Source organism: Myotis lucifugus, unplaced genomic scaffold, assembly GCF_000147115.1.
Source record: "Myotis lucifugus unplaced genomic scaffold, Myoluc2.0 scaffold_9, whole genome shotgun sequence".
Classification (NCBI taxonomy): domain Eukaryota; kingdom Metazoa; phylum Chordata; class Mammalia; order Chiroptera; family Vespertilionidae; genus Myotis; species Myotis lucifugus.
The window spans coordinates 12,108,577-12,129,738 of record NW_005871057.1 but is presented as its reverse complement, the minus strand read 5'-3'; the positions used below and the strand labels follow the sequence as shown (position 1 = coordinate 12,129,738).

Below are 21,162 nucleotides of genomic sequence, written 5' to 3'. Positions count from 1 at the left end.
CCGAGCTGCACTTCAGAAGTTTCCATTTAAAATTATAAAATTTTAACATTGAAGTTGTCAGTTTCCCCCCTTTTTTTCCTTCAGAGTTACCCTGCATTGACTCAGTCACTGTTTAACGTGCATGGGTTGTTTGTAGAATAAATGATTGTAACAAATAAGTTAATTTTCCCTGTTTCTGACTGAAAAGAAGCAGAATTAAATTTGGAATTTTTAAGTTATTTTCTTATCATGAAACCGTAATAGAAGTTTGCCAGAAATTCTTTTTCTAATATAGTTGTTGATGGCAGCCATGTAGTGCTTGGTTGAAGCTTCTCTTATTACAGTTTTAAAAATTACTCCAAGTGCTAAAGTAATCTTATGTTCTCACTGAGAGGTTGTAGCAGAGTGCAGTATTTCTCAAATTTCGATAATATACACCCAAAGAATGTAAACAACTAGAAGTATGCATTTTCAGGTCCCCAGTAATTCTAATGGAGATAATCCGTAAGTCCCCAGCGCTTTGAGAAACACTGATAAATGAGAAACATTAATAAATGCCCAGGCTTTGGAGTCTGATAGGCTCCAAAATGGGCTCTACTACTTTCCTTCTGTGTGACCTTGGACAAGTTACTTAACCTCACTAAGACTCATTTCCTCATCTGTTAAAGAGGGATAATTATATCTACCAGCCCTGTTGTGAGGATTAAGTAAAAGAATGCTAATGAAGTCTTTAAAGGTACTTGGCCATAATAACAACTCAGTAAAGGCTTGTGTTGATATGATTATCAGTCCTCATGGAGATGTGGAGTTGAGTAAGTTAGATTAAATTTCTCCGGATTGATTATTAATAAAGATTATTTTTAAAGTGCCTGTAGCTGCTTTTAGACCATGCTTAAGCTAGCAAGCTAATTACTTAGTGTGAGCTAGTAGGAAAACATGCTAATTATTCCCTCATTCAGGGCAGAGAATTTTAAAGTTTATGCCCTCATCTAATTATACTATTATACAGTTCTAGGATAGTAATAACTACTTCTGAAAGTATTAGGGTAGTAAAGTTTATTTAGTTACGATTAGAATATTGTCTCTTTATTGTGCAACCCTCTTCTGTCTAGGTTTGTAGATGTGTAAGCCTGGGGATTACATTTTATTTTATTTTTTTTGAAAATATTTATAGAAAACTCCTTCTCATAGTTTTCCTTGTTTATTTTTCCCTGAAGAAGGTAATCCGGGGCTCTTTTGTGACCCAAAGACTAGTATGAGCCTGGAAATAGAACAGAAAGTACAGAATCATGGTGCTTCAAACTAGAAAGCTGACATTAATTTTGGTAGGTGGCTTTTAAAGCAGGGCATAATGAGGGTAGAAAATATAGAGAGGGACTTCTGAAATAACTGAAGATTCAGGAATTCTATATGAAGGTGATTGAATTATTAGGAGTTCCTTGAATATGGGATGAAGACTTGAGGGGATATAATCCTGATTTATAAAGTTGTGAAAGATACTACTATATTGTGAACACAAACCTTTTTAGTAAATTCTAAAATGTTTGTTCTTTGACCCATCAATAATTCTTTTGGGAATTTGTCACAAAGATATATTTGCACATGTCAGAAATGACACATGTACATCACAGCATCGTTTATAAAAGCACTGTAAACAACCTAAGTAGCCTAGACCAGCGGTCGGCAAACTGCGGCTCACGAGCCACATGCGGCTCTTTGGCCTCTTGAGTGTGGCTCTTCCTAAGCCTTAGGAGTACTCTAATTAAGTTAATAACAATGTACCTACCTATGTAGTTTAAGTTTAAAAAACTTGGCTCTCAAAAGAAATTTCAATCGTTGTACTGTTGATATTTGGCTCTGTTGACTAATGAGTTTGCCGACCACTGGCCTAGACTGGTTAAATTAAGGTGCACAGTAAAATACTATGCAGCTGTTAAAAAGAATAAGGCAGACCTGCCTCGAGCTATGACAGAGTAATTGATTACCAAACTTGCCATCCAGCTGAAAACAACTGTGAAATAAGACGAAGTATATGAGACAGCTGTTTTCAGAGCAACAAAGAGTACAGAACTGGTCATTTCAAGAAGGAAGGCATAAGGTGAGCCCCCCATCACTGGGCCTTTTTCCTAGGGGCACTCCACCTGCTACACAGCAGAGAGGTAGGGCCTAAGCAGTGAGAGCCTGGCTGCACTGAGGCAGCAGAGGTATAGTTCTGGCTGATGGGGTGACCTCTGTGTGGCAGGATACCCGAGATGTTCTTGCTGAGTCAGGTAAGCAGCCACAGAAGTCTGTGGGGGATTGTTACAGTTTTGGCTGAGGGTCCGGCACATTTGTGCAGGTTGAGAATCTGTGAAGTTTAGCAAAGATTGCTTAATGCTGGGCTGGGAGCGGATTGATGATTCCAGTGACCATGCAGGGCTGGGTGTCCCTGTATCTCTGGCTGAGACAAACTGGGGAAATCTGGTCAAGCACCACAGACATGTGGTGGAGAAATCAGGACCACACCTGATATAAAAGGCATGCCCTAAAACTATATTCAGAACTGAAGTAGATCCACTCTCAAAGAATAAAACCAAGTCTGTCAAGACCAGAAAGGATCAAAACTGAATTCTGAACTACCGATAGTGAGAGTGCTATTTGCAGAGGTGTGGGTTAGTGATGATCACCCTACTATTTGTGTATTCTAGATTTGAATAAAATATATTGAGCATAATGAGAGCCAAGTTTTTTTGTGGGGGAAGAGTTATGAAAAGAAGTGGGGCTAGAATGTATTCTGTAGTTTTAGGTTGGAATTGGAGTTATGATTATGAACTCATGGTTTTTAATATTTTTATATTTACACTAGGGTCCCAGTGCACGAATTCGTGCACCTTGAAAGGAACTGTGGGCCGCGAGGCTGTGGTGGGCATAGGGGTGGGTCTCGACCCGTCCTCTGTGCCCCCACCCAGCCCCTCCCGCTGCGGTCCCTGGTCCCCTGCCTGCCGGCAGCCCCGCTCCTGCTGCTGTCGCTCCCACATGCTGACGGTGCCGACCCTGTTTGCACTCGCTGATGGCGCGGAGCGATTGTGGCCGGCGCCAGCAACAGGTGCGAGCAGGGCTGGCACCGGCTGAGGGTGTGAGCGGTGGCTACCAGCCCCAATTGCCCCTCAGGCGCAGGGGGAGGTGGAAAAACCTTGAGGGGCGATTGGGGCCAGCAGCCGCTGCTTGCACCTGCTGACGGCGCTGAGCGATCGGGGCTGGTGCCGGGCACCGGCAGTGGGTGCAAATGGTGGCTCCAGTGCCGGCAGTGGGTGTGAGCAGGGCCGGTGCTGGCAATAGGTGTGAGCACCTGGCAGGACCACGGTGCACAGGAGCAAAGAATTTTCAGTAACCACCAGAGGCTTGCCCCAATGACAGCGACCGGTGCCCCGCCTTGTTCTGGCGCCCCCGCTCACCTGCTCCACCATCCTGCCTCGGCCGATGCCCTCCATGTTCCACACTCTGCCACCTGCTGCCAAAACCTGCCATGTTCCGTGCGCACCCCCTAGTAGTCAGCGCATGTCATAGTGAGTGGTTGTTTGGTTGTTCCACCGTTCGGTCTATTTGCATATTAGACTTTTATATATATAGATAGTACAGCCTTCTATTTCTATCTAATTTCTTAGTTCTGCCCACTGAAACTTCCATTTATATCTTATTTCTTAGCTCTGTTCTCTGACACACTGGTAGCAATAAGCAAACATAATCCTCAGATCTTGGTTTCTAAATGTCATTCTCCACTAATAGGCATCAAAGCATCTTGGGGGAAAAGGCCAATTCTAGGGTTAGGGCAGGGAAAATGCATCTTGGAACATTGTGTAATTCTAGAAATAAGGAAATACTCAAAGAATGATGAATTTATATCAGAAGGTCAGCTTTAAGGGCGCTTACTAGCCAAATATGGAACTATATAAGAGTAAAAATAAATGTTAATAAGGATGGATTACAACCCCAGTAAAATAATCTTGAGTTCACACCGATATAAATAAATGAATAGATAAATGGATAAGGTTCTACCTTATAATAACAAATTAAGAAATTAAATATTAGTTCATTAAATAATTACTAATTAGTAAATTATAGAAAAAAGGATGCTAAAATTAGTGTGTGATAAGTTTGTTGAGGAAGAGGATATTTATTTAGTTTAGTTTATTTAGTCTTAAAGGATGTCCCCACAAACTACTTATTAATTATTAACTTTATAAGGAAAAGCTCACCTAAACCAAGTGATTAAAGTGAATCTCATCAATATTGGGACAGAGAGATATCACATGCATCCTAATATGATGCACTGATAAGAGAACAACATAAACTTCGTGGATTTCTTATTAAAAAATATATCGTGAATCTGACCCACAAGGTAACATCAGGGGAAAAAATTGTTAAACATATTACAAAAATAACAGGTCTAATCTTCAAGAGTATCAAGGTCAATAAAGACAAAGAATGACCTAGAAAATCTTTCTAATTCACAGGAGACTAAACATTCATGGAAGTTAATGCAATGCATATCCTGGCTTATATGATGGGCGGGAAAATCGCTGTAATTGGCAAATCCATATATAGACTATGGATAATAAAAACATATTAAATAGTACTTAATTTCCTGACAATTTGTTAATTGTACTATGGTTTATGTCAGTTAATGTCTTTGTTCTTAGGAAATACATACTGATGTATGTGGTGGTAAAAAAATGTTTCTAATGTTCCAGTTAGCTAAGGAAAAATATCCTATATAATAAACAGGGAATATGCAAATTGATCACAAAGACGACGGCTCCCACAGCAGAGGCAGGGTTTCCGTAACACAAGATGGCTGCACCCACAGCAGAGGCCGAGTTCCCGTATGAGCCTTAATGAGCAATCAGCAGGGACCTGAGGCTGTACCCCCCAACCCTGGCAGGGCTTGACGGGGGACCTCAGGCCATACCCCCCACCACAGCAGGGCTTGACAAGGGACCTCAAGGTGCGCCCCCCACCTGGCGGGGCTTGACGGGGGACCTTAGTCCATGCCCCCTGCCCCAGCGCCAGGCCAGGGGAACTCAGGCCGTGCCCCCTGCCCAGCGGGGCTTGATGGGGAACCTCAGGCCGCGCCCCCTGCCCCGGCACCAGGCGAGGGGACCTGAGGCTGCACCCCCCACCTGGCGGGGCTTGACGGGACCTCAAGGTGCACCCCCCGCCCCGGTGCTGGGCCGGGGGACCTCAGGCCGTGCTCCCCACCCAGCAGGGCTTGACGGGAGGCCTCAGACTGCGTCCCCCACCCAGTGGGGCTTGATGGGGGACCTCAAGGCATGCCCCCCGCCCCAGTGTCTGGCCAGGGGACCTAAGGCCATGCCCCTCACCTGGCGGGGCTCGACAGGGGACCTCAGGCTGCGCCCCCCACCCAGCACCGGGCCAGGGGATCTGAGGCTGCGACCCTGCCTGGTGGGGCTTGACAAGGGTGGGACCGGCCGGGTCTAGATCTAGCCCAATGAGGGTGGGGCTGGCCGGGTCTGGGTCTTGCACGATTTCGTGGCACACATGGGTGGGCGGGGACTTGACTCTGGGTCCCGTGGTGCGCCCCAGACTCTGACAAGGAGGAAGATTTTCATATACATTTTACTAATTTTCTTTCATCCTGGCACTTCTATTATAGAAAAAGGGCAAATAGCAATATTAAACTACTTCCTCTAATTAATCCCCTTTTAATGTGCACAAATTTTGTGCACCGGCCACTAGTGCATGTATAAAAGTGTTTATATAGAGAGAGAATGATAAAACAAATGGACAAAATGTCAACAAGAGCAAAATCTAAAGTAGAGAATATAAGGATGTTTTTATTAAATATATTGAGGTACATTGGTTAATAACATTATATAAATTTCTTGTGCTACATTGTAATTGTATTGTAAGCTTGAAATTGTCAAAATAAAAATTTATCACAAATGGGGTGGGGAGAATAAGGCTATGTACTAATAAAGCATAATCTCCGATCTATATATGTAAAAGGCTAATGTGCAAAGTGTCCCCTCGGAGGTTCGACTGGGAGACTGGGAGTTCGATCGCTTGCTGTGATGTATGCTGACCACCAGGGGGTGGCATGGAATGAAGGGAGGCCCCAGCCAGCAGTCGGCAGCTTGGGGAAGGAAGGCCTCAGGGACCCTACCTGTGCATGAATTTTGTGCACCGGGTCTCTAGTGTATTATATATTAAGCAGGCTGGACAACTGGAGGATGGAGAGGCCAAATGCAGAATGGCCAGAGTAGCATGCTGCTATTTGTATAAGGAATACATGTGAATTAACACACATTTGTTTAAGCATGTAGGAAGATACTCAAGAAAATGGTTAACACTGGTTGTCTCTAGGAAAGGAATCAGGGGCCAAGGGCTGGAAGGAGATTTTGATAAATACTTTTTAGTAATATTAGAATTCTTTACCATGTAAATGTCTTTACAATTGAAAAGATAATTTAACTACAAATCCAAAAATGGGAGACAGTACCGTTTCTTTTCAGAAAATACTGGTAGTATTCTTGACAGAGCAGATCTCTAAGTAGTTGATTTTGGTTAAATTAACAAGTAAGAGAGCTTGTGTTGACTACAGAAAGTTATTGCTACTTAGGGTAACACAATAACTGTTGGCTTTTTGACATTATGGAGAGCAAACATGTTCCCATTAGTATGTTCCTTGTGCTATCTCCAGAGCCTAGTTGAACATTGTTTTGTTCTTTCTTTTGTCCTAATGTAGATGTCTTGAAACAATGAATTACTTCATTCAGACAATAAATGTTTTTTTAAATGGGTAGGTAACCTTTTCTCTTAACTTCCCCCTTTGACATTTTATCTTGAAATAGGCCAGCCAGATGACGAATTGTATGCTTTGACATTTTAAATTAGGTGGTAATGTTTATATAGGGTGTTGCTCAATGGAAATGTATGAAAGCAAATTCCAAGTTGGCACTATACAGCATTGACATTGGTAATCAAACACCTTCCATTATCATGGTATTAGGGTTTGGTGGTAAGAGATTAAGGAAGTAAAGAGGAAAATTCAGTGTTAGTTTTCACAGTTTTTAATAAAAATGCATTCATGGGGTTTTTAGAGATTTTTGGTCTATTTTTCTGTTTTTCTAAAATTTTCAACAACAAAAAAAGTAGAGTCTACCCTGGGCCACGCAGTTGTAATTGGGACATCTCTGCTTCTGGTGTTTTATAATTAGTAGGCCCCTGGAATGCCACCTTACCCTAAGGTTAGGTTGTCTCTGTCCTTTAAACTATTTGTTCATCCTGCTCTCTGTCACTTCTCTTTAGCAGGCCTCATTGCTAATAATAGCAAGTATTGCTTTAATGTGGGTATGTGCCATCAACTCTAAAGTGATGTTTTGAGTGTCCACTCTAGGTCAGTTGCCCTTTTCCTCTTTTGACAAAGCATGACAAAGCCCCTCTTCCATTTACATTTTACAGTAGGCCCCACATTATGTAGACGGTCCTGTCCAGGCCTCATCTTAATAAATCTCTTGGCAGCATTTGACACAGCTCATCACCCTCTGGGAATACTTCCTGAACCTCTGGACACCACAATCTCCTCGCTTCCTCCTACTTCATTTATGGCTCCAACCTTTGGTCTTTCTTCTCTCAAGGGTGAGTACCTTCACCCTCTTCTTACCTATACTCACTTCCTGGGTGATCCCACTCAGGCCCCAGTCTTTAATGTGTTATCTAGACCGCTGCTGCTGCTAACAGCAACAAAAACTCTAGTAATCATGGCCACATTAGACTGTTTTCTGTGCCAGGTATGAATTCCAAGTGTTATTTCACTTGATACTTTAAATACTTCAGTTTGCAGATGAGTGTCCCAGTCATAGAAAGTTTGGATAGCTTATTCAAGGGCACACAGCTGGTAAGCCTGGATTTCAGTCACAAGTTGAGTTCTATCATTTTCTTTTTAAACCACCACACTGTACACTTAAAACCTCTTACTGAGCTCCAGGTGAGTATGTCTAACACCCTACTTGGCATTTCAACTTTTAGGTCAAATGGGCATCTTAAACTTTATATTCTAAAAAGAACTCTTGATTCTCCACTCCATTCTGCCTCACTCTCAACCTTTTCCTCTTCTGGTCTTTCCAATCTCATTAAATGGCTCTGAAATTTACCTGGGTGGCCAGGCCAGAAGCCTGGTATCTTTGCTGCTTCTCTTTGCTTCTCCCTCACATCTAATCCATCAGCAAGCCTCATAGGCTCCACCTTGACCTTGTACCTTCCCCTTCCACCACCACCTTCCCCTGACTCGATTATTGCAACAGCAACACCCAGAGAAGAGACACAACACTACCGTATCCTCAGAGGCCCCCATTGTGTTCCCTTCCAGCTACTGTCCTCCCTTCCTGCCACTCAAATAATCTTTATGCGGACTTCTGACTCCATAGATCAGTTTACTACTTCTTGAACTTTAATAATGAACTTTAATTACACAGCAGGTACATAGTGTCAATGTATCACAATTTATATATCCATTTTACTTTGATGGATATTTGAGTTTCTAGTTTTGGTCTATTTTTAATAGTACTACCACAAACATTATTGTACGTCTTTTGCTAAACGTATCTTCTATACATATAAAAGGCTAAGCAACCGCCCGATCGTCCGACGGGCCAGTAGGTATGACGTGCACTGACCACTAGGGGGCAGATGCTTAACACAGGAGCTGCTGAGCTGCAGTGACTTGGCAGCAGCTATTCTCGGGTAACGCACCCTGGAACCAGAGGAGGGATCATGATTCTTTGCGGGATCACGTGATTCCACCTTTGCCTGTGGGTTACGTTGTTGCTGGGGCACTGTCAGCCCTGATTCTGGTTTACTGCTGAGATTCGGTGACCACAGATGCCCTTCGAGGCACGGTGCTGCCCCAGGTACTGCCCAGGTACTGCGGCTGGGGAGGGACCGCTGGAGGTTGGCTCTAGGGCGTGTCCGGGCCCGTCTTGCCTAGTCCCGCCCCACAGGCCATCTTCTAATTAATTTCCTGTCAGTGTGCACGAATCCATGCACTGGGCCACTAGTATTATATAAGAGTTTCTGTCAGGCATGTACCTAGGAGTGGAATTGCTGGATCAGATGGTAAGTGTATATTCAGCTTTAGTAGATATTTCAAAAACAATTTTTCTAAGTGGTTATAACCATCAGCATTATATGAGAGTTCCAATTGTCACATCTTCACCAAGATTTGGTATTGCTTTTTTAAAATTATTATTATTATAGCTATTCTGATGAGTGTGTAGTAATATCTCACTGGGGTTTTAATTTGCATTTTTTCTGGTGACTAATGGAATTGAGTACCTTTTATGTTTATTGGCCATTTGGATATTTTCTTTAATGAAGTGCCTATTTAAGCTGTTTGCCTGTATTCCTGCCTTTTCTAATTGATTTGTAGGAATCTTTATAGATTCTTTGTTAGATGTTGGCTGTATGTATTGTAAATATCTTCTTCCACTCTGTGGCCTGCCTTTTCAGTTACTTAGTGGTATTCTTCCATCAGCAAAATTTCTTAATTTAGTGTAGTACCAATTATTATTCTTTTCCTTTAGTAATTTAGTAATTTTCATGTCCTGTTTAAGTAATATTTGACTATCAAAACGGCCATGGAAATACTCTCCTATGTTCTTATCTAAAAGCTTATTGTTTTACCTATCACATTTAAATCACATTTAAATGATTTTTTTTCTTTGCCATATGGATAGCATAAAATGTAGGAATCAAGTTACTTAAAAATATATATATCCAGTTGACCCAACACTATTTTTTGAAAAGACCATCTTTTTCTCATTGTCAGAGAGGCAATTTTCTTAGATCAGTTCATGAGATCTCTCTGCTTAAAATCCTTCAATGGTTTCCCCTTGCACTTAGGACAAATATAATAGTACACCTGTTACCATGGCTCCTTGGCTGGCATCTTGCTTGCTTCTCTGCTTTCATCTCAATGTTCTCTTTTCCTCCCCTCTATTGTGGACACCCTGGCCTCCTTACTGCTCCTTGGTCTTCAAGTGCATTATTGTATCAGGCCCTTACACGTGGGGTGTCTTCTGCCCAGTGTGCTCTTTCTCCATTTCTTAGCCCAGATCACACCTCCTTTCACTCAAATGTCTGCTCATGTGTCCTTTCCTTGGAAAGGACCACTACCCACCTCTTATAATATTAAGACTGAATAATATATAAAAGTCCTTTGAACATGTATGATATTACTAATGAACTTTCTCCCCTACAATATTGTGATTCCTTGAGGATTGTGTCCTATTTTCCTTTTGTAAATCTTATTTGCAACATAATACACTAGAACTCAAATAGGGCCCTAAGTATAAAGCGTATAAGTCATTGTTTTCCCTATTTTGTCTACATTTGCCTCAGATAATTCAGACCCTGATATAAATATTTAATAATTTGATGAGCTGTGGTGGAAGATCAACTCTTTGTACTTTTTAAAAAGGGAATAGTAGACAGCATTACAGTTTGAAACTTATAAAGTCACTTTAATTATTTTATGTCTTACATGAAAGCAATGCATAGGCTAAGTAAGCCCAAATGAATTTTATCTGCAGCTAAAGAATTTAGAAGGTTTTTAGTGACTTTATATATTCCATCTGCAATAATATTAATTGCATCTAAATTTTATAAAGTTGCATTTTTTTCTAAGCATTCTACAGTCTAGACTTAGTGATGCTCATTGAGCTGGTTGCTATTGTTGGGGCTATTTGGGGGGTTACATGTATATGTAAAATTTAGTTTTGGACCAAGAGTTAGACCAAACTTTCATTTGTTTATTTGTTCCTTCTTTTTTTTTTTAAAATCCTCACCCAAGGATATGTTTTTATTAATTTTAGAGAGAGAGGGAGAAACATCGATGAGAGAGGAATATTGATTGGTTGCCTCCCTTACTCAAACACACTAGGGATCAAACCCACAATCTAGGTATGTGCCCTGACTAGGAATTGAACCCCAACTGTTTCTTGGTGCACAAGACAATGCTCCAGCCAACTGAGCCACCCGGCCAAGGCTATTTGTTCATTCTTTGTCTAAGGCATCTAGTTCCACCATTGATTGCATTTGTTTTCCTTTTCCTAAAGCCGTAAGGTAATGTCTGACACATAATTCTTTTATTAATAGTAGAATGTCATAAACTAACAGAGCAGAAAGAGACTTTAAACTTAATCTTGTCTAGCTATAAAAGACATCAAGGGCCCTGGTTGGGTGGCTCAGTTGGTTGGAGAGTCGTCCCATGTACCAAAAGGTAGCGGGTTCGATTCCTGGTCAGGGCACATACCTAGGTTGCAGGTTGTTTTTTTTTTTTTTTTTAAATATATTTTATTGATTTTTTACAGAGAGGAAGGGAGAGAGATAGAGAGTTAGAAACATCGATGAGAGAGAAACATCGATCAGCTGCCTCCTGCACATCTCCTACTGGGGGTGTGCCCGCATAGGTTGCAGGTTTTATCCCTGGTTAAGGTGCTCATGGGAGGTGACTGATCAATGTTTCTCTTTCACATCAATGTCTCTCTCTCTCTGTCCCTCCCTCCCTCCCTCTCTCTCTACATATCCTCACCTGGTGATTGCAGGTGTGGTGGGGGGGCGGGGTGGACGTGGAAGAGGCCATAGAGCAGTGGTTCTTCTGGCCCTTTAAATACAGTTCCTCATGTTGTGACCCCCCAACCATAAAATTATTTTCGTTGCTACTTCATAACTGTAATTTTGCTACTGTTATGAATCGTAATGTAAGTATCTGATATGCAGGATGGTCTTAGGAGACCCCTGTGAAAGGGTCGTTCATCCGCCAAAGGGGTCGAGACCCACAGGTTGAGAACCACTGCCATAGAGGGTATAAATGGTGATGGGAGAAAAAAAAAGACATTAGTGGGTCAACTGACAAAATTGGAATATAGTTGGTAAATTAAAGTATTGTCAATAATAAATTTCCTGAAGTTGATAACTGTGCTATGTAAGAGAATACCCTTATTCTTAGAAAAACACACTGAAGTATTTAGGAATCAAAGTGCCATGATGATGTATATACTTACTCCCAAATGGTTCGGGGGAAAAAAACCTGTATTTGTGTGCATACTTGAGTAGAGAGAGAGAGAGAGGGAGAGAGAGAGAGAGAGAGAGAGAGAGAGAGAGAGAACACAAATTATAAACGAAACTAGAGGCCCAGTGCATGAATTCGTGCACCAATAGGGTCCCTCAGCCTGGCCTGTGGGATTGGGCTGAAACCAGCTCTCTGACATCCCCTGAGGGGTCCCGGATTGTGAGAGGGCGCAGGCCAGGCCGAGGGACCCCACCGGTGCACAGTGGGGGCTGGGGAGGGATGCAGGAGGTTGGCCAGCTGGGGAGGGACCACGGGAGGGCTCCAGGGTGTGTTCGGCCCGTCTCACTCAGTCCCAATTGGCTGGACCCCAGCAGCAAGCTAACCCTACCAGTCGGAGCATATGCCCCCTGGTTGTCAGTGCACATCATAGAGAGCGGTTGAGCGGCCTTAGCATATCATTAGCATATTACACTTTGATTGGTTGAACCTCAGACCGGAGGACCGGACACTTAGCATATTAGGCTTTTATTATATAGGATGTGTCAAAATATTAACAAGAGGTGGATCTGGTAGTTTGTATTTAATGTTCTTTATATTCTTGTAACTTTTTATAAATGTGAAATTATTTCCACACACACAAAAAAACCAAAACAGTTTTAAAAGAATCTTCTCATCCAGCCCTCTCCAGAAAACCATTCAGTCTTCATGACAGAGAGGTTAAGTAACCTTCATCAGTAACCCTGGAAGTTGGAGACAGCACTGACTCCTAGTCTTGTGTTCTCTGTTATGCTGTGCTGTGTTCTCTGCTATGCTGTGCTGCGTTCTTCTAGTAAATAGTCATTGAGCTCTAACCCAACACAGGGGCAGGGACACAGCCACGCTTGCATATTCATGGCGTAGCTTTCCGTTTCTGTTAAAAATATTTTTGCCGTTACCTGGTCAGCCTTTCAACCTTCAGCCCCTCTATTACCTGGACATCTTGTTATTAGATATGCTGCCCATTGTAACGAGACATGTCTACGTGTTACGTTTTAACAAACTGTTTTTATTCTTCTGTTTCTTGATAGCTACTGCTTCTTGGGATACATTTCTCATGCTATGGAATTTCAAGCCACAAGCTAGAGCTTTCAGATACGTGGGTCACAAGGACGTTGTAACCAGCGTGCAGTTTTCTCCACTTGGAAACTTACTGGCGTCTGCTTCACGAGACAGAACGGTTAGACTCTGGATTCCTGATAAGTAAGGAAACAAACACCTGGTATGCTCTGGGTTTAGAAATGTGAAGGAAAGCTGGCCCCGGCTGCTCCTGGTGCACCTCTCGGGCCGGCCAGACTCCCGGTTACCTGTACTCAGTCCGAGTCACACCCGAGCTGTCAAGTCAGACTGCTTCAAAGCGCTTTTTTCTCATCTTTAACTCATAATTAAATAGTCTTCTATTTGAAAACTATTTCTAACCATGAAAATATGCTTAATATGTATTAAGTTATTGGGGGGGGGGGTGGTAGTTATCAATTCCTTAGTAAATTTGATGTAAGCTTTGGACTATCTCCCCAGAGAGATACACATTGGCATGTATAACCAAAAATTGTACAGGTTATTAACCTCCTAAAAGCCCCTTCATGGATCTTTAGGGACCTTTGGATCCTCATTAAAAACCCTTGGGCCAGAACTGTTCTTTGATTCATATCATTCATTATTAGGCTCCAGAATGTTCTTGTTAAAATTTCCTACAAAAGTGTAAATCATTCTTTTGTTTTAAGGTCCTATCCCATTATAACCTCTCTGTAAGAGACTTTTCAAACCTTAGTTGATATTTTAAGCAATTATTATTAAGCCATGAATTTTTTTAAAGTCTTAATTATGCATTTTTTTAGACATACTTGAAAAGAGAAACAATAGCACAAAGACCCCTAAACCCATAATCATGGATCAGATTCAACAGTTATCAATATTCAGTCAACTTTATTTCATCTATCCCCACCCTCCACCCTTTTTTTTTTGCTATAGTATTTTTAGAACAAATCCCACATATCACATCATTTCCCTCTGTAAATACTTCAGAGAGTAAGAATTGAGCATTTTCTGACTATTGTGGCAGGATTTGATTGTTGGTTTGTGCCTGAACAGGCACTCCCAAATGAAAGAAAGTTCACAGGGCATTTCCCGTCCACCACCCAATGGAAACTCCATGCTCAGAAATCTGAATGTTATCCTGATAGCAGCAAAAACTCTTGAAGAGAAATGACATGTTATAATGACACTGTGGATGACAATATAGAGGGAAATTGTAAGGGAGAGAGACTGGTTTGTGGTTTAAAAGGGAAGCATTTTCTAAAATCCTTAATTTTGGAAATTGAGAACCAGCACAACACAGCCTCAGTTACCTATTACTAACTCAAGTAACCTCAGTGAACAAACTATAGAGGGGTACCTGAGCTAAAAGCACACTGCATCATTAATCTGCACTGGCTAATCTAAGTACAATGATTATGCTTGTGTAGCTATCGCTTGTTCCTCTTTTTAAATCACAGTGGGGCCAGGGCAATAGCGGATCATGGCAATGGGAAGGGAACTCTTGCATCAAGTTCTCTGTTGCTGCATAACAATATTCAAAACATAGTAGCTAAATACAGTAACTATCATTTCTCACAATTTTATGGGTTGTCCGGATGATTCTTCTGCCCTTGCTATTAGCGAGGTTGGCTATTACTTTTGCAGCTTCACTAAGCTGACAATAGGGCTGGCAGATCCAACACCTCGCTCGTAGGCCAAGGGCCTTGGTGCTGATTATTGGCTGGGGCACCTTGGTCCTCCATATGCCCTCTCCCTGGCAGGATAGGGACTTCTGTATAGCATGTAGGTAGGACCTTGTAAGGGCTAGGCCTGAAACTTGCACAGTGTCACTTCTGCTCCATTCTGTTGGTCAAAGTGATTCACATCAGCCCAGATTCAAAGGGTGGACAAATCAGCAGATTCCACCTCCTGTGGGGAGGAGTGGCGTGTGTGTTCAGAGATGAGAGAAATTGTGGGCAGCCATATTTTCAGGCAGACAACTTCAGGTGACTGGGAGGCTAAAAAAGAATAGTGGAAGCAGGTCTGGCCTGGAGTTTGTCATGGTAGACAGTCAAGGGAATGTGGGCAGAAAGGACAGGTAAGTATGTAGGAGGCAGAGTGTCTACGTTAAGGCAAGGTAAGGAACTAGAAACCACTTGAGCACTGGCACAATAAACAAGGCGCTCTTATCTCGTGGTTTTTTTCAAACATGCTTCCTGTTGAGACCAGATACAGGCAAGGCCAGCCTACACTGAGAGGAGGGCCTTTAGAAAGAAGGCAAGCAGGCTTGCCTGCTGGAGTGCACAGTGTAGAACTAAAGAGCAGGGCCGATTTTGATGATACTGGCTGTCTCTTGGCTTCCTGGTCATAGCAGATGTCAAGGCTTTTCTTTGTTTTTCTCTGAGTCTTATACCTGAATTGAGCCCCAACTGTATTCTGACCTCTACTCAACAAACTTTCTCTGAAACCTCACTGAACTAGTCCCTGAATGCTACCTCCTATCTTTTAAAATACTGATTTTAGTTATTCCTGCTGTAGAATCATGACAGTCATCTAGGCCACTAGAAGTATAAGCCAGGATGGATCTAAGGACCTTTAAGTATTGCCTCTTCGCAGTGGAATTCAACAAAACACGTTGAGCTCTTTTCATGTGTCTGACATTGCGCTAGATTCTGGTCTTATAGAGATGAATAAACCATCATTCCTATCCTCAAAAAACTTACTGCTTAATAGGAGAAAAACAGGTCTATTAAAAAAATGCTACATAATGTAATAAGCAAAATAGATGGAGGAGATGGGGCAATTCAGCCTTCCGGCAGGTCCAGGAGGTCTGGGGTGGGGAAATAGTTCAGGCTGAGAAAGCTGTGATTTCAGGTGTGTATTCAGCGCTGTGGCTGTTCTCAGAGTACAACGTTCAGAGCAGTGGCAGGACGTCTGCCAAAGACCTTGAGTGCTGTGCCTTTTTCTGGAGGGTGGCCAGTGACACATTGACACTGGGATCTACTAGTACATGCTTGGAGTTAACAAGGTAGTAAGTACAGTGTGTAGGTGACTGGAGGGGGATAAAAGATTAGAGCAGGGAGACCAGCTAAGAGGCTTTTGCAATAATCAAGGTGAAGGATATTGAGGGCATATCAACCTTAAAGCAAGCATAGCTGGGACCGAAAGAGGAGGAGGGATTCAAAAGATACTTGGGCAGTGACAGTGATAGCACTATCACTCAGTAGGTGTGTGGACCTACTGGGTGTGGGAGGAGAGGCAGTGGGTGGCACTGAATGTGACTTCCAGACTTCTGCAAATTCTGTTCCTGATCTTTCACAAACAGTTATGGTGATTATCCTTCTAAGGTATCACCTGTACAGATATGACTTTATAATGGAAAAATGACTAAGTTTGGATGTGGTGTAAAGTGAAAGTGCCTCGGCAACTTCGGAACTCCGGCACAGAGTAGTATTTCCCAAATGTCACCTGTAACTCCAGGGCTATCTACTCGCCTGCTCTGAGCTGTTTTAACATTTTTTTCCTGCTTCTTAAATGCCACGTGTTATTTTCTCCATCCGTTTTTCATACCCTAGCCAAGAAAAAAAAAATAGCACCTGAAATTTCAAGGTGTTGAGAACGGAAGTGCTATGTTGTTACCATTTATTCTTTGTTTTGCTTCTGAGGTAAGACTGGGCCTGAGGCCAGCCAAGCCTTACATCCACCCAGATCTTAGTTCTCATTGCTGGTGGTGGAAACAGGAAAGTTGGAGGCAAATCTCCCCCTCCCCAGACTTGTGACCCCAGTTTTAAAACATTGCCTTGGTGCTATTCATTTCATCAATCATTAGCTTTTCGAGGGTTCAGGTTCTTTAAACTATATATTGCTATTTTTAGTGGAACAGTGGAATGGCAGGAACTTAAAAGGCACGGTAGAGATTTGTTTAAAATATTATTTTCCTAGCTTCCAATGAAAACATAAAGAGCAAATGCATTTCCAGGGTCTCTCTTATTAAGTAACAGTTGTGACCTCAGTTGACAAAAGCAGCTTGAAACAGTATTGATGAAGAGTGCATACAGTACAACACAACCTTTTCATACTGGTGTTAGTTTTACAAGAGTTAAGCTGTTTTATGTTTCAGAGTCTATATACTGGTTAGCTATTGATTATACTTAAATCAAATGTTGTAAATATTGAACTGTTTCTTTCCAGGAGAGGGAAGTCCTCTGAATTTAAAGCTCATACAGCTCCAGTTCGAAGTGTGGACTTTTCTGCTGATGGGCAGTATCTAGCTACAGCTTCTGAAGACAAATCCATCAAAGTATGGAACATGTATCGCCAGCGCTTCTTATATTCCTTGTGCCGACATACACACTGGGTGCGCTGTGCCAAGTAAGTGCATAAAGTTTCATAAGATTTCCACGTTTTCCCTGCCATAGTCTATGTTTGCCCTCCATCTCCCAGAAAAGGAGTTAGTTTTCCTTCTTCCAATGAAAACAATGTTTGCCCTCCCTCCCTCCCTCCCATTCAGCAAACATTTATTGTGTGCCTGGGAACACAACAGGGATGAGGACAATGGTAAACAAAACAGTCACAAACTCTTGCTCTCATGAAGCTTACATTCTAGAGAGGGGAGACAGGCAGCAAACAAATAGGAAAATGGATGAGGTGAGATGGTGGTAAGTTTTAGAGAACAAAACAACTGGATTAGAAGGGAAGCTGCAATTTTAAGCAGGGTGTTAGGCCGTCCTCACAAAAGGCGAGGGGTGCGGGGGGTTGGGGGGAGAACTTTGAGCCAAGACCTAAAGGAAGGGAGGGAAGGAGGCTTGGCGATACTTGGGAAGAGAGAGTCTTGGATAGAGGAGCAAGTGCCACAGCCCTGAGGCTGGAGCCTGGGGGCTGGTTGAGGACAAGTAGGAGACTGGTGGGGGGCAGAGCTGGGGAGGGAGTAGGAGAGATCCAGAGGAAAATCAGGCCAATCAGGAGTGGCTCTGACGTACACCCTGAGAGAGATGAGATGCCACTGGACCAGGTTCATTTTCTCAGTTACACTTTAATGGAATCACTAGGAGTGCTATATGAAGAAGAGACTCTAAAGTCAGGGCAGAAGCAAGGAGGTGTTGGGAGGCTGTTGCAATAGTTCCCATCCTGGCCTGGACCGTCCCAGCTGGTGGCACTGGAGATTTTGAGAAGTAGCTGGATTCTAGATGTAGTAGTTTGAAGGTACAGCCAACAATATGTGCTGTCACTTTGGATGTGACAGAGAAAGAGAGGAACCAAGAATGACTCCATAATCTTGGCAGTGTTCTATTGGGAGAAGTGCTGCTATAGGTGTTACTGTCAGCTGACAGCCACGGACAAGGGGGACTTATATCCCTACCACAAACAATCATACTGTTGGGCAAAGTAAACTAAACAGCTGTTTTTAGACACTGTACAGAAACAACACAGGGTTTTGAATCCTGACACATGGAAACAAATGAGATGAGCACCAAAACAAACCAGATTTCTACCTGGGAGCATTTTTCAGTCCATGGCACAAGGACATAGAGCCCAAGGAGACAGCAGCAGTCTTGCTGGGCAAAGAAAACAGAAATTAGAATTCAGAACTGCTACGGGGCTGGAGTTTAGAGGGCAGGAAGTGAGAAAAAAACTATGAAGAGCAGAACCCCCCAAAAGATCTGCCTATGAATCCCACTGAGTCTTTGGTCAAATACAAAGCTGCTTATGCACAGGGGACTGAGGCTTAGCAGAGAACAATTACTGGGAGGCTGTGAGCTGAACAGAGTATACATATAAGGGGAATATCAATAAAAATGATCTCCACCTTCATATTAAAAAATGCAAACCAGAAGACACTGGGATGACATATTTAAAGTCCTGAAAGAAAAAGTACCCACTGAACTAGAATTCAACATCTCAGCAAAAATATCCTTTAAAGAGGATCAACAAAAAGTTGAGAGAATTTATTACCAATAGACCTGCACTACAAGAATAGTAAATAAAGTTTCTTAGGCTGAAGGGAAATGATACCAGATGGAGACTTGGATCTACTAGTACACAAAGGAATAAAGAGAGCTAGAAAAGGTAAATATGGGGGTACATACTAGCAATAGACTTTTTGTTTCTTATTTCTTTGAAAAATTGTTGCTTAATGTATTGTGGGCTGATATCATATATAAATATAAGAGGTGGGTAAATGAAGTATATTTTGGTAAGTTCTAACATTAGAACTTTTACAAGTTCTGACATATATAAAATGGCATAAAATTAATTCAAGAGTACAGGGTGATACATTAAGGATGTATATTATAACTTCTAGAGATTACCAATAAAAAAAACACACAACATGGACAAAGAATAAAGCTAAAAAGCCTGCAGAGGAAATAAATGGGATACTACGAAATACTCAATCCAAAAGAAAAGCAGGGAAAAGAAATAAACAAATGAGATAAATAGAAAACAAAAAGCAGAAGAATTTATGAAAGGTTGAAAGGTCACCAATTAAGTGAAATTTTGGTCTTCAAAGTATTCCCTTAGTAAGCATAATCCTCAGTCTGTATCACATATCTGTGCTAGGTCTAGAGTTGAAAGAAACAGTATTAGCCTCAAGGAGCTTTTACAGTTCAAGGGTAGGAATAAGATACCAAATAATTATAAAATGGTGTGTCCTATAAGAAGGTGATACACAAGATGATAAGGGAATCTCTGAGTGGGGCATTGAACTAGACTTGTGTGAGGAAAAGTCAAGGAAGGTATTCCTGGCTCAAAACTGAGGAAAGGAAAGGGGAAGGGGTGACAGCAGCTTATTATCAGATGGGAAGAGGGTGGTAAACCAGTTCATGGAAGGAATCAGCAGGAGTAAGCACTGTAGCCTGGGAGTTCAGAGTGTGCTCTGGGAACATGTATTATTCATTCAGCTATGGCTAGACACAGGAAGCAAAGTGGGACAAGGTCGGGGAGGAGGTGGAGAAGGCTCAGGTTCACTGGATGACATGAAAAGATTTTACTTCATCCTACAGGAAATACAAAGACACGAGGGCTTGGAATTGGGAAGAAACATGATCATTTCTGAGCTCTTCTTTACTAATTGGTCTATTAACCAGCATGACTACAGTAAGAGGGTCCATGCCAAGATTTGCATGCCTATCTGCACCGCCTTGTTACCACTGGGCAAGTTAGGTTATGGCTCTCAGCCTCTGCAGACTGTTGTGAGGATGAGAAATGCAAGTTGACTGTGTTGGGGACTGAGTGGAGCCCTGGGGCTGCCATTCCTCCAGCTGGGCCCCTTTAGATAGGGAGCAGCTTGGGAATGGGAAGGAGCCACTGCAAATGTTGTTATTCCTTATCTATTCATGAAAAGGAAGCGATGGTGGGACTCTTCATGGCTGTCTGCCTGGCATCCATTCCCCATAGGGTGGTAATGGTGCCCGAGTTTTCTCTGAGGAACCAGCCCTCACCCACGGCCCATTCCCGTGTTACGCCTGTGCTGGAGAGGCCCTATCTCCAGCTCCAGCAGTAGGCTTTCATCTCAGGCCTGCCATGCAGATCAGAGCATCTCCCTCCTCTAGGAGTTAGTGAGTTGGGACCGCAGGACTTTCCTCTGGGATTGCTTTCTCTGGGCTCAGTTAAGCCTGTAGCTGCTGAGGGATGCCATGGGAATGATGCTGATTCCCAGGAGAGCAGAACTGTGAGATAAAGCAGAATGAATGGCTGTCTAGTTACATAGTGTAGTTTCTGGATACAGCTATACCTGGAATTATTAGCACGTGTGTGGGAGAGGGGAGCTATGAGCCTGGAAAAAAATTTCCTTTTGCTTTTATTTTTTAAAGGCACTTTCCAGTTCTAGCCGGTTTGGCTCAGTGGATAAAGTGTTGGCCCATGGACTGAAGGGCCTCGGATTCAATTCCAGTCAAGGGCACCAGGCTCCATCCCCAGCCCAAGTCCGGACATGTGCGGGAGGGCAACCAGTCGATGTCTTCCTCATCGATGTTTCTCTCTCCCTGTCTCTCCCCTCCCACTCTCTCTAAAATCAATGGAAAAGTATCCTCCAGTTAGATAACAAAAAATAAAATAAAGGC

At 42.5% G+C, this 21,162-nt stretch overlaps 1 protein-coding gene across 5 annotated transcripts in view; it reads left to right on the top strand.

The window, feature by feature from the left end:
• The window catches only part of POC1B (POC1 centriolar protein B), a 95,134-nt gene that overhangs the window by 10,073 nt on the left and 63,899 nt on the right, over positions 1-21,162 (top strand). For 4 of the 5 annotated variants that reach the window (XM_023749787.1, XM_023749789.1, XM_014451482.2 and 1 more), the window contains exons 2-3: positions 13,117-13,288; positions 17,294-17,473. In XM_023749787.1, coding sequence (XP_023605555.1) covers positions 13,117-13,288; positions 17,294-17,473 — 352 coding nt within the window. Of the gene's footprint in view, positions 1-7,443; positions 7,618-13,116; positions 13,289-17,293; positions 17,474-21,162 lie in introns of those variants that run through there. The other variant, XM_023749790.1, reaches the window with a different exon arrangement.